The sequence below is a fragment of the Gekko japonicus genome, unplaced genomic scaffold, assembly GCF_001447785.1.
Source record: "Gekko japonicus isolate JY-2015 unplaced genomic scaffold, Gekko_japonicus_V1.1 scaffold1275, whole genome shotgun sequence".
In the NCBI taxonomy this organism is placed as follows: domain Eukaryota; kingdom Metazoa; phylum Chordata; class Lepidosauria; order Squamata; family Gekkonidae; genus Gekko; species Gekko japonicus.
The window spans coordinates 484,631-497,973 of record NW_015177051.1 but is presented as its reverse complement, the minus strand read 5'-3'; the positions used below and the strand labels follow the sequence as shown (position 1 = coordinate 497,973).

Genomic DNA, 13,343 nt, shown 5'->3' with positions numbered 1-13,343 from the left:
CTGCCAACCTAGCAGTTCGAAAGCAAGAAACTGCAAGTAGATAAATAGGTACCACTTCAGTGGGAAGGTAACTGTTCCGTGCACCTTGGTGTTTAGTCATGCTGGCCACATGACCACAGAAACGTCTTCGGACAGCGCTGGGTCTTCGGCTTTGAAACGGAGATGAGCATCGCAACCCTAGAGTCGGATTCGACTGGCTTTCGAGCAAGGGAACCTTTACCTTTACCTATTATTCTTAAACTGAATACTCTGCAGATGAGAATTCTTTCTAAGGCACCTCAAATGCAACCCTCTTTAAAACAACAACAACAACAAAACCCTGGATCCTACCTTGGAGGCATCCAGGTCAGTGTGGTGCTTCATGACTTTTGGATCATAGCCATTGTGTCTCACTTTGATCACTGGGTCAAAAATCTCAGAAAATACCTGTGGATTCAAGGGAGCATTAGTAGCTATAGCATCATCATGAGACATTTTTTTTATTTCCTAGGTTTTGTAACCATTCCTCTAACCATATCTTATAGTTGTGTGAAATGATGTAGCAAAAATAAGCTGGATAAGGAAAATCACTGGGAAGATTGTGTCTATAAAGAAATTACACTGGAGAAATATGAAACGATGGTAAACCAGTGGGATGTGTCAAGAAAGTTGGAGAGAAAATAATCGTAAATGATTCTAATACCTGATGTTTGCCTTTAGGCTATAACTTGGGCTATGAGCTCACAAATGAACTCATGAATCTGCCTTATACTGAATCAGAACATTGGTCTATCATGGTCAGTATTGTCTACTCAGACTGGCAGGAGCTCCAGGGTGTCAGGCTGAAGTCTTTCACATCAGCTACTACCTGATCCTTAAAGTGGAGATGCCAGAGATTGCACCTGGGAACTTCTGCATGCCAAGCAAATGCTCTAATACTGAGTCACAGCCCCTCCTTTGTGCACATCCCAGATCGGGAGCCACTCGACTGGGACATTTCCTATTTAGGGTGGCTCCAGGTATTTTGAATAGGGCCCAAAGAGACAATGCCTGTGGTCACACACACTAAATAATTCACTTTCAATCCACTTTCAGTGCACTTTCCAACTGGATTTTACTGTGGGAACTAGCAAAATCCAGTTGGAAAGTGCACTGAAAGTTGATTGAAAGTGGATTATTTAGTGTGTGCGATCGCATTCTATGATGTTCACGACAGGGATTATGTTACCTGTGTAGACTACAAGAGAAGATTGTAACAACTGTACATGTTATAGAAGTGACAACCAAGTTGACAAGACATAAATGTACCATGTGACACACCCAAGGAGCTATAACTGGCATCTTTGAATAACATGGTTCATTCCAACTGACTTCTAAAACACCTAATAAGATTAAGAGATAAGGTTTTAACAATATTTAGTTAACAAATAATAGTGTTGCGGAGATGTTATGTTTGTTTTACATTGGAGTCAGCCATCCTAAATTCTGTTTCTTTTTTAAAAATGTGGAGAGATATGGACTGAAACAAGCAAATACATACATAAATAAACCAATACCATTTAGAGTTGTCAATAAGAATCTCAGTGGCTGAAGAAGAAAACTGTTGGTGCTGCCTCTCAGCAGACACTTTTAAGAAGCAGCTGATTTTTGGTCCAAAATTGTCTGCCCTTTAAGCCCATTGAAGAAGGATCTAGTTGTTGTTTTTTAAACACAGTAAAAGAATGAATATGATTAATTTGCTTGACTTCCCTGCTTGGTGTCTTTATGATTTGCTTTTGATGTCCAGGGTTTTAAAGGAAGAACAAAGCTAATACAGTGTGTGTCAGTCACTTTTATTTCCATTTTATTTACGTGGCATTAATGTAAAAAAGCAATGAAGCAAAAGAGAAAATTAATAAAGTGCTATACTGCAGTGGGGCTCAGCTCTATCAGCCCTCTGCAAAATTATAGTCCTCATCACTAAATTCTTCTTCTAATTATACTAATTAGCTAGTTGGAGTTTAAATGTGATTGAGCACCTGATACAGTCTCCTCCTCTTCTTTCTCCAGAATCTAGTTGGTTATTTCTGTTTTCAACTTCCACTTTATTTTTTGCCCTGTTTTTCTCAACCTGAAAAATTCTGAATATTCTCAGTTTCTTCTCCAACATTGGCCATATTTGAAAGTATCATTTTGGTAAAATAAAATAAAGACATTTGTGTTTATTAAGTTTTATAAATATACTGAAAATACCATTCTACATGCTACATAATACACAGTGTATTTCATGTTGGTAAAATACATTTAGGTTTGTAAGGCTCCAATCCTAAGAAACTTTCCTGAAAGTAAGCTCCATTGAATAACACTGAACTTCCTTTTGAGTAGACCTTCTTAGGATTGCTCCTATATGGAAGTATTGCATATATTTTGATTTTCGCTATCCTGCCCCCCAAACCCAATGAATTTCCAAAAAGAACATCTTTGTGGCTGAGTGGGAATTTGAATGTGGCAGTCCTAGTCAAGACTTTATTCACTGCAGCACAGCAGCTTTTATGGATCTGCCCACATTTTCAGTCAAACTGTTGCCCAGGAGGGAGGGGGCCTAGAAGAAACACTAGGGGGCCGGGACCCATGGGCTCCATTTTAGCTACGGGCCAGCATCCAGTATTTCTGCTTTGATGTTAGATTGGCTTTTACTGAGTCTGAAAATGTACACATTGACATGTTCTTTGCACGATTAACAAATTGTTAGACTTTTGGCATATATCTGTAGCAATTACAGCATTGTTATAACCTTGCTGTTCTGGCACCCCGTCACTTGGCTGAGGTGGGGGGAAGGGGTGGGCTTTGGCGTGGCCAGCGGAGGGAGGAAGGAAGCCAGCCAGCCCCGTGAGAAGCAGACCCATGGAGTAGGCAGAGGAAGGGCATTCAAGGCCCTGTCTTCCACTCCCACCCTATTTGATGCTGGGCAGAATACCTGGACACGTCTGGCACCCCGTCACTTGGCTGAGGTGGGGGGAAGGGGTGGGCTTTGGTGTGGCCAGCGAAGGGAGGAAGGAAGCCAGCCAGCCCCGTGAGAAGCAGACCCATGGAGTAGGCAGAGGAAGGGCATTCAAGGCCCACTCCTACCCTATTTGATGCTGGGCAGAATAGCTGGACACATGTCACAGGCCATGTGACCACCAATAAGTACCAGGTAAAATTTTGGGCCCTGCAACTCCTCTTTCACAGCTTCCTACAGAGCCTTTGACAGGTCCCCCACCACCAAGTGCCTCCAGAGCCTGCAAGGAAAGGTGCAGGCCCAGCCAGGGTCCGCTCCGCTGTAAGTATCCTGAGGCAACAGTTTGGAGGGTGAAGCGGCAATTTCAGACCAGAAGCTTGGGACCTTGGTACTTTCATGCAATTGGGACAGGAACCCTTTGGGGATGCCATTATCCTTGATCCATCGATCTTAACAGCGGGGGGGAAGGAAATGGCACACCTCCTTCAAACATTAAGAATGATTGGCAAGAAAGAGTCTGAGCCAGACACTTGATTGCTCAGTGCTCACAGAAGAGTTGCCAACTCCAGGTTGGGGAAGTTTTGGAGATTTGGTGGTAGAGCTTGGGGAACATGGAGTTTGGGAAGGGCGGGGAGCTCAGTGGGGATGTGAAGCCATAGAGTCTGCCCTCTGAAGCTACCATTTTCTTAGTAGTCTGCAGATCTTCAGGACCCACCAGGAGGCTGGCAAACCTAGCTTGGAGCTGGGTGGCCTCACCCATAAAATCAGGGATGCATGGTCAGCTGAGGCCTGACTTTATACCACCCACTAATCATCCACACTGCAGTTATTTATGGAATGGGGCTTGCCTGCAGGCACTGCATCTTTTTTGACTGATGTAAAGTATGTAAAACTGGCTTTTTAATTAGCCCATCTAAGTGTTGGCTCTCCTTGTTTCTGCATCCCTCTGCAAAGCATTGAGATAACACTGAAGCAAATGTGTTGTTTATTTTAAGTTGATTTATTTATTTACTCAGCTATTATACCACCCTCCCTGTGAGTGGGCTCAGGGTGGTGTACAGCAATTCTCATAAGTACATTTAAAATCTAAAAAATGCAATTTAATAAATACCCAATACCCACATGGCACCATAATAAAATTCTAGTCCCCCAATTTACTTTAGTTTGACTGTGGGGGGGAAAGGGTAGAAGCAATTAGCAAGTCAGTGATTGTTAGAACTGTTAACCCATTAAACCATTGATGTTAAGACCATTGCTGTTTAAAGCCATTTGATATTAAAAACCGTTGCTGTTCTCAACTGTATGCATGGCAGAACATCTCTGCTTTACAGGCCCTGCAGAATTGTAATACTGCAGGGCCCTGATGTTAGTAGACAGAAAGTTCCACCAAGTTGGAGCCAGGGCTGAAAAGGCCCGCATTCTGATTGAGGACAACCGGACACTCTTTGGTTCATGGACTTCCAATAGATGTTGATCGTTTGAGTGTAGTGCTCTTCAGCAGTCCTGTAGGTACACTGGTCACTGACCATTTAGGGCTTTAAAGGTCAAGACCAAAATCTTGAACCTGTCCCGGTACTCAATCTGGAGCCAGTAAACAGGTTGTATATGTGCTGTTACTGATGTCCCTATGACGACCCAGGCCACTGCATTCTGGACAAGCTGTAACTTCCTGATCAGCCTCAAGGGTAGCCCAGTGTAGAGTGAATTACAGTAATCAGGTCTAGAGGTGACCATTGTGTGGATTACTGTAACTATCTTGGGAGAGACAGGTAAGGGAGAGGCAGTTGCCTCACCTGGCATAGTTGAAAGAATGACAGCCTGGCAATGTTTGAGACCTTGGCCTCCATTGACAAGGAGGCATCCAGGACTACACCCAGGCTCTTGACTGTCTGCACCGGTGTTAAGGGCGCATGGCCAAAGAGCTGGAAGCTGACACCCCAAACCAGAGTCGTCGTCCCTCCAACCAGACAGAGAACTCCTGTCTTTGACAGATTCAGTCTCAGCCTACTCTGCTTAAACTGCTTAGCTTCCAAACCCTCAGCCCTTTGACAGATTCAGTCTCAGCCTACTCTGTTTAAAATACCCCACCACAGCTTCCAAACCCTCAGCTAGATTACCTGGGGTAGTGTCCAGCTTGCTGCTCATCAGCAGATACAGCTGGGTGTCATCAGCATACTGATAGCATCACAGCCCAAAACTTGGTGCCAGTTGGGCGAGGGGGCGCCTATAGATGTTAAATAACATCGAGGAGAGGATTGTGTTTCTTTAAATTGTGGGTTTTGTTACTTTTTCTGTTTATGAAGATTTTGTAATCTGTCTTGGCTTGTCAGTGATTTTGGCAAAAAAAAAGGATAACAAGTTTTCTGAATACATATAAAAGAAAAAGAATGAAACATCATATTACCACTATAAAACTAATTAGATTACCAATTTTCCAGGTTATTAATGCAAGAGGGGTTTGAGGGGTGCAGTTCTCTACACCCTACAGAATAATAAAGTGTTGGAGTGAGCAACTCAGCATTCCTGGACATTGGGTGGTGCCACATCACTCTTAGTGTGTACAGGTGTTATCTCCTCGAATGGGATGCCTCTCTTTGTCTTAACTTGGGAGCTGCCCTGTGACCCCTCCTCTCGCTTTGTCCTCTCACTCTCTTTACATGGTCTTCCATGTAGACATATGTCTCTGCAGGTCTCTCCTGTAGATGCAGTGCTCTCATACTCCCACATACATGATGCCAGGCAAGCAGGCTTCTCTTCCTCTTTTCAACTGCAATCTGAATGTGAACTGGATCTACTTGAATAAATGTAAGTTTACCTTTTTTGCAATATACTTCATGGGAGATTTATTTACTCCACTCAGTATCACACTTCTGTGACTGAGCAAAACTCTGCTATATTAACCAAAAATCCCAATACAAAGAAGCATATTATTTGAAGGTCTTGTGGTCACTTTTTTGAACTTCTTAATTGAGAAATAGATGCTTATGGTATGTGGACTTAACTTTGAAAATCTTTAGCAATTATTTCTTCCCATTTCAGAAGGAGAATTAGAGCTCTGCTCTGTTCAATTGTGCTCTAGATTGCTGGTGGGGGCAGGGAGGAAAACATTGTGGTACAGTTGCATAATTTGGGCAAAAATCTACAGATGCTGCATTTTCTCATTTGTTGTGGGTGCTTTTTTATTTTTGACAGCTGCTGAACTGCGAGGTGTTGTCTTTTGTTATGAAGTCAATTTAAAAAAGTCCATTGTGTTTGCAGTTGGGACCCAGGAAACCATCGCATAAATATTTTAAAACATTTTATTAAGAATAACCTTTTTCTTCCAGATTTTGTTATGCCTGTACTAAACTAAATTTATTGTTATACTCTTCTGTTATCTACCTGACAAAATATCACATATGAGTTTGGGTTTATATTTATTGTTCAAGAGACGTATGAATTCATGCCAAGATAGTTCTCTGCCCATAGGTATGTATATTTTATGATGGAATATCTCATTCACTTTATGTAGTCAACAGTGTTTCATATTTTTACCTCAACCTGAACTTAGCAGCAGGGAGAGGAAGAAGCTACAGGAGACAAATGAAATATTGTCTCCTGTGCTTGCGCTTTATTATCCTAGATATCATTACATCGAAAACATATTTAATGGTATTTTCTCCTCAGTGAATTTCCCACTGAGGAAAAAAAGACTGCAAAATCCCACACAGAAGAAAAGCCAAGTACCAGCATTATCCATATGACTTGTTCTTTGTGTACACTCTAGTGTCCTATTTTCCCTTCAAAACAGTACTTTGTGTGAATAATTCCCATTCATCTAACAACCTATTTGTGTAGTAAATGTACTAGGATAATAAATGACCACAGCATATGATAAAAATGGTTCACCTCATAAGATTCTTCATCCCCAGCGACCATGCCCACTGTTTTAATGAAAGGATGGCCAGGATTGTCAACACCAGTCTGGATGCACTGATCCAGTGTATAGCCACTGGGAGTCATCTTGTCCCTCAATTTGGCATAGATTGCTGGTGTGAGGCACTCAGCCATGCAGTTGTTGTGTTTACGAAGATCAGGATAGTCTGCACTGATAAAAAGAAATTAAAAGCATCCATAATGATCAGCAGTTCTTATTTCTGTTTTTCAGTACATGAGCATGTAAGAGGGAAACTGGGGACGGAATCAGCATTTTACTTGTCTATATTCTTTCCATGTCAACAGCAACAAAGAAGTGTGCAGGTGAATTTTTTTCAGTGGATCCAGGGATCTGAGGAAAACAGAAGGAAACTGGAAAGTTTGATTGGTTGTTGGCTCATGCATGCAGCTGAAATTTGTAGGGGAAGCAAGCGTACAGATCTTCCCAGGGGTATGCTGTCTGCCAGCTGAAATCACAGAGATGGTTTCTGTACAGGAGGGAGGCAGATGGGAAAGAAACCAATGACCTTCAGAATTATGTTTTTGTGTCTGTTTCTGATAAATACAAAGTGCAAACATATTTAACAGGCTGAATCCTTACTTGATGTAAATCAATGTGGTTCAAGCAAAACTGTCAAAATGGACCTTTATGTTACAGTATTGATGAATTCTTTATAAGTACTATTGCTCATAGGAGAGTGGAATTTAATATAATTAGTTACTCAAGAAGCAGTTTGTTGTGGATTTTCAAAATGACATGCTCACATTATAAGGACTATAGTTCCAAATGGCCATTTTCTAAATGTCAGTTTGTGCACACCAAACCTCATCCATATATTCTAGCTACTTCAAATAAGCATGAGAATTTTATTTATCAAAATAGTTATATCATACCTTTTCTGCTATCCACAGTGTCTCAAGGAAGCTTACTAAAGCCAGTATGCACCACTACTGTGAAAGTCACATCACAACCAGAGAGCCAGTTTGGTGTAGTGGTTAAATGCGTGGACTCTAACCTGGGAGAACCGGGTTTGATTCCCCACTCCTCCACTTGCACCTGCTGCATGACCTTGGGCAAGCCATAGTTCTGGCACAGCTGTTCTTGAAAAAGAGCAGTTTCTGTCAGAGCTCTCTCAGCCCCCCTACCTCACAGGGTGTCTGTTGTGGGGAGGAGAAGGGAAAGGACTTTGTAAGCTGCTCTGAGACTCCTTTGGGTACTGAAGGGCGGGGTATAAATCCAATCGCTTCTTCTTCTTCTTACAGTTCATTTAAAAATTTATCTGGTCTAACTTAGCCTTACACAATGTCCTGATATTGGCCAGTGTGGGTGCCTTCCTGTCCTCCTCAGGATGGCTATTCTAGACAGTTGGACTCACAGCTGAAGATGACCAAGATCAAGCTGTGGCAGAACTAATAAGCCCAAGGAAGCTCTGGAATGATCATGACACATTTGTCCTCCTCAGGATGGCTATTCTAGACAGCTGGACTCACAGCTGAAGATGAAGATCTTGGATCAAGCTGTGGCAGAACTAATAAGCCTAAGGAAGCTCTGAAATGATCATGACACATCTCTGTAATGATTTGAGCTGGCACACAGGTTTATACCAGGAGAGATGGTCCTTCAGATGAATACCACGTCACGAAAGGCTTCAAAGGTGGTAAATAGAACTTTGAATTGGACCTGGAAGTATATGGGTGACCAACCAGTGGAGGGACCTTAATACTGAAGAGATATGATCACATCTCTAAGCTCTAGTCAGTGAACAAGCAGCTATATTTTTAACTGTTCATAGCTTTCAAATGATCTTCAAAGGCAGCCACATGTAGGACATTGCAATAGTCTAGCACAACAGCGCTGGCTCTTCGGCTTTGAAACGGAGATGAGCACCACAACCCTAGAGTCGGATTCGACTGGCTTTCAAGCAAGGGAACCTTTACCTTTTTATAGAGAGAAGAAAAGGTCTGTGAAAAGGCATTCTATTTCTACGTCTACATTTCTTCCTTTACGGACTTGAACTCAAAGCAGTCATAGGAATCAAAGGGGGAATGGAAAGACAGTCCTTAGCAGAGTCTGTTAAATAATATTTACGAAGACTGTGAAGTAGTCTTGTTTCACATTATGCAAACATTGTTGAAATTAACAAGGTAGTTTAAAACTAGTCCTTATTCAGTCATAGTTGCTAAACAACAGTGTTATCAAACCTTAGCAAGAAATCCAGCAAATGTTAGCAGTGTGTATGGAATGTTACTTTACCTTTATGGTATGTTGACATCAAGATGGAAAGGTAAACGCTTTGTCCTCATCATTCTTTTCCCTCCTTTTTGGTTGTTGCTTCCTCCTTTCCATTTGACTATTGCCTTTGATCTACACTTTTACTTTGGGCTTCCCAGCATGTTCTCTTTAGGGCAAAGCATACATATACTAAGAGTACCATGAGTGGAACTCTTGGCAAATTTTAAATAGTCAGTTCTCAGGCATGTGAGACTCCATGTACCTGAGCACTGAGGGTTTCTTTTTTCTTTTTTTAAAGAAAATGTTGGAAGCTCCAGCTATGGATCTCACAACGTATGTCTGGTTTGGTCTTCTTTCCCTTAGTCTTTGGGAAATGTGTCTCTTGATCACTCCAAACCTGTGTTATCACTCAGTTGTGCTTCCAGTCAGTAGCTCAGTAGCTCTGCTGGTTGTTTCTCACTTTATTTCCCCAGATCCTCCGCATGACGGAGTGAGCTCCCGTCTCTAGTTCCAGCTCCTGCCAACCTAGCAGTTCGAAAGCAAGAAATTGCAAGTAGATAAATAGGTACCACTTCAGTGGGAAGGTAACAGCATTCCGTGTACCTTGGTGTTTAGTCATGCCTGCCACATGACCACGGAAATGTCTTTGGACAGCGCTGGCTCTTCGGCTTTGAAACGGAGTTGAGCACCGGAACCCTAGAGTAGGATTCGACTGGCTTTCAAGCAAGGGAACTTTTACCTTTACGTTTTTTATACTTTGGAAATGAATTCCCAGCAGTGCAACTTGTGGCTGATGATATGACTGTCAGGTCAGGGAATACAGACCTGAATCTCAAAAATATTGTCTTGTTTTTGGACTCTGTTCCCATTTGTCTTTCCAACCCTCCGGTTTCTTACCTATCCGTCTTTGAGACCTTCAAGTAAAACCCACAACATTTGTTTGAAGATTTCAATTAAAAATTTTACCTTGGAGGAAACATTTTCTGTCTCTCAAGAAATCTAGCTTGCACATTTTGCTGATTCAACAAGTATCCAGTGGTCAAGGCACCCGTGCTCACTGTTGCAAAGAGGACAGCTGTTTTCCGACCGGCGAGGAGACGTGAGAAAGTACTGGCCATCTTTTCCCAGTTAATATTTCTGGAGGATGCAAAAAACCCCCAAACTTATAATACCAAAATAGAAAACTGTAATAATAAAAATAAGAATAATGATAGAACCACCTGGCTAATCAACCACCTCCTGATGGCACCTGGTATTTTTAGCCACTGTGTGACAAGAGTGTTGAGCTGGATGGGCCACTGGCCTGATCCAGCACTGGCTTCTCTTATGTTCTTAACTCATCAAGTTTTTAAATAGTGTTTTCCAATGGTTTCTCTCAATATTTTAATTTTTTACAGCAATACAAAATTAACAGAACTATGCACACACTCTCGGAAGAACTACCTTACATAGATTACCTGTCTTTCCTGATTCAAACATCTGGATTTAGGTAAACTGCTGACCTCTCAGGATGTTGGTTGTACAGAATTCTCACAATGTACCTCTTACCATTTCTAGCATTAATAGCTGTTTCACTCTGAAATGTATGTGTGTGGGGGAGTGGTCAGTGTTATAAGAATACTACCTGAGGCCCACTATAAACATTTTCTACAGACAAGTGTATTTATTTTGATTTGCAGTTATAACCAATGCATTTCATAATTTCCAGTCACTGGACAAAAAACTTGATTCCTTCATTACTGGCCTATTATGCATGGTTATTTCCCCTTGCTTTCACCATGAATGTCCATCAAGTTTTCTTTGTCATTCTGCATTGATTTTCCTTCCTTCAGCATTCAGTTCACTTTCTGGTCAGTTTCCCCAGGTTTTCTGAGAGTGCTTTTGTGCCAATTTCTCCCTTGTTTTGCTTCCAAGCTGAAGGTAATTCTGAAGCATACAGATTCCCTTAAATTCCCCCTACCCTTTTGCCACTCCTCAAAGGGCACTCCCTGCCCACATCAAGGTAATTCCACCCACTCTGCACCTTCTACCATCCTCCCCCCTTCATCGGTGTACAGGCTAAATTTCCCCTTCGTTTTAAAAAATTTAAAAATATTCTTGACAAGTGGCATGAGCCTAGCAATATGAGACTACTGCTAGTCTCAGATCACTGAATTAAAAATTTTTAATGATGGGGGGGGGAGTTTAGAAGGAGCTGCACGAGGTTTAGTTCCCTGTTGGTATTGACTTGAAAGGGAGATCAGAGAGGAGGCAAACAGCAGCATCTGCAATGCAAAAAAAAGGATTCAAGTCCTGCATGCAAATAAAATAAAGGAGGGATCATCTGTGCAGAATGAAATTGACATGAGATGTAAAGAGAGAGACACTGGGATGGGAAGCTTAAAGCTTTGAAAACATTTTTCCTTTAATGCTTTAGTGAACAAAGTTTGGGGGGAACCATTCTGGCAGTCTCCAGAAGTCTAATATTAAAATGGTGGCTGAGCCATGTGGACCTTCTGAAAACTGCCAAATATAAGAATTGCTTGGGATCAATCTATTTGGAAAACAGAGTACAATCCAAGCAGTACAGGCTTTAAAAAACTGCCAAGATCACAACCAGTGTGCAGGATCAAATTAGAGAATCACAAAGAAAAAACCATGCAAATTTGTAAGGAAGTGCAGGAAATTAGCATTACTATGGGGCTGCACTATGGCTTCGGTGAAAACCCATTGGGTTTTTTTCCCAATCTAGTGAGCTTCTGCCAGAGGACTCCTCCCCCATACAAACTGTAGCCCTGTGCAATGCGTGGTGGAGTTGCATCCTACTTTGCACAGGTGCGCGCACACATGCACACGTTGTCAATTATCACAGCCTGTAATGCCAGTGGGTTCTACTGTGCATGCTGTACACTCAACATGTTCCCCCATATTATGAGATCATGTTACTGATTCCCATTTTTCACAGTGGCTGATAGCACAGCAGAGAATCCCCTAGTGTGTGGCAATATGAAAAATGGGACTTCACAGCTGCTTGTCAGTTAAAAAAAAGTCTGGTCAGTTTCAACATCAGGTTCTCCCTTTTTGCCTGTGTTTCTTTCTGTTCCCTTTCATTCAATGAACTAACACTAAAATGCATGCACAAAACCTGAACCATGAGGATTTAAATGGAAGGTGCTTGCTGGATGCTACTGCACAGCTGTGATAGGGCAACTGTGTAATTTAAAACAAAAAACCCCACAACATTGGATGCCACCCCCCACACATCACAAGTGACATTCTACCCCAATTGAGAAAAGTGCAGTTTTTAGAATTGTAGCTGCAGAATAAATACACCAGAGGAAAAAGATTGGTGCATAAGGCGGGCAGAGAATCTGAAGTCAAGATTAAAGGCTTATTGCTCTGAAAATCTACAGTAAGATGTGAATGTGTAATGGACCACTTCTTCAGCTTGGCACAAAATTGAAGTATAGTGAAGAATAACCTCTGTATATGAAACTATCGTGGTTCTTCAGGATTCACACAATGAAATCTAATTTTGCTGGTGGACTGAAATAGATAATTGCCATCAAGTGTATATGAAATTATAAGGTTGGTTCCAGAGAACATCATTAACAGTCTGCAGATCTTCTACATTTTTTCAAATGCTGGTTTTGGTGATCCCCTCACCCATTATTGTGAAACAAAAGCAAAATTTCTGTATTATGGTTGGGACTGCTATTCCACCATTTTATTGAAATTATATGTTTGATATGGCTCAATGGCATTCTGCTCAGGGGTATGTCCCAGTTGATTCTTCCTGTTCATTGACATCCTGCGCAGTTACTATTGCTGCCGCAGTTGTCTTTTTTTAAAAAAGGATTTTTTTCCTTTGCCGTTATAACAACATCTGAAATAGCACTATTTATCATCCTACCTGCTTATTCCATCTAGACCTTAAGAATTAATGTCATTTCTCAGTGTGTGGCTTCTGAAGGGATGTTACGGGCCTGGGCTTGCGTAGTGGGACCTAGTGGCTCTGGGAAAGCCTGTATTAGAGTAACTACCAGGCCTACATTTCCCGGGCACCCTCTGGACCCTGTGATTGGTTAATGGGATTCTGGGGGGAAACTTAAACCACTAGAGGAGTAGAGGGTGGTGCCTGGGAAGAAGGGATAAAAGGGCTTGCCCAAAGTGGGAGGTGGTTCACTATTAGGGAGCAGAGCTGAGGAGAGTCAGCTGCAGTGCAGATGGAGGGATCCCTCATCCGGAAGGGGTGAG

General features: G+C 41.9%; 1 protein-coding gene across 1 annotated transcript in view; it reads right to left on the bottom strand.

Annotated features, from left to right (window-relative positions):
* The window catches only part of CKMT2 (creatine kinase, mitochondrial 2), a 65,250-nt gene that overhangs the window by 19,344 nt on the left and 32,563 nt on the right, over window positions 1-13,343 (bottom strand). Inside the window, exons 2-4 of the mRNA XM_015428114.1 lie at window positions 10,074-10,244; window positions 6,848-7,046; window positions 331-426 (exon numbers count right to left, since the gene is read on the bottom strand). Coding sequence (XP_015283600.1) covers window positions 331-426; window positions 6,848-7,046; window positions 10,074-10,225 — 447 coding nt within the window. The 5' untranslated portion in view covers window positions 10,226-10,244. The remainder of the gene's footprint in view (window positions 1-330; window positions 427-6,847; window positions 7,047-10,073; window positions 10,245-13,343) is intronic.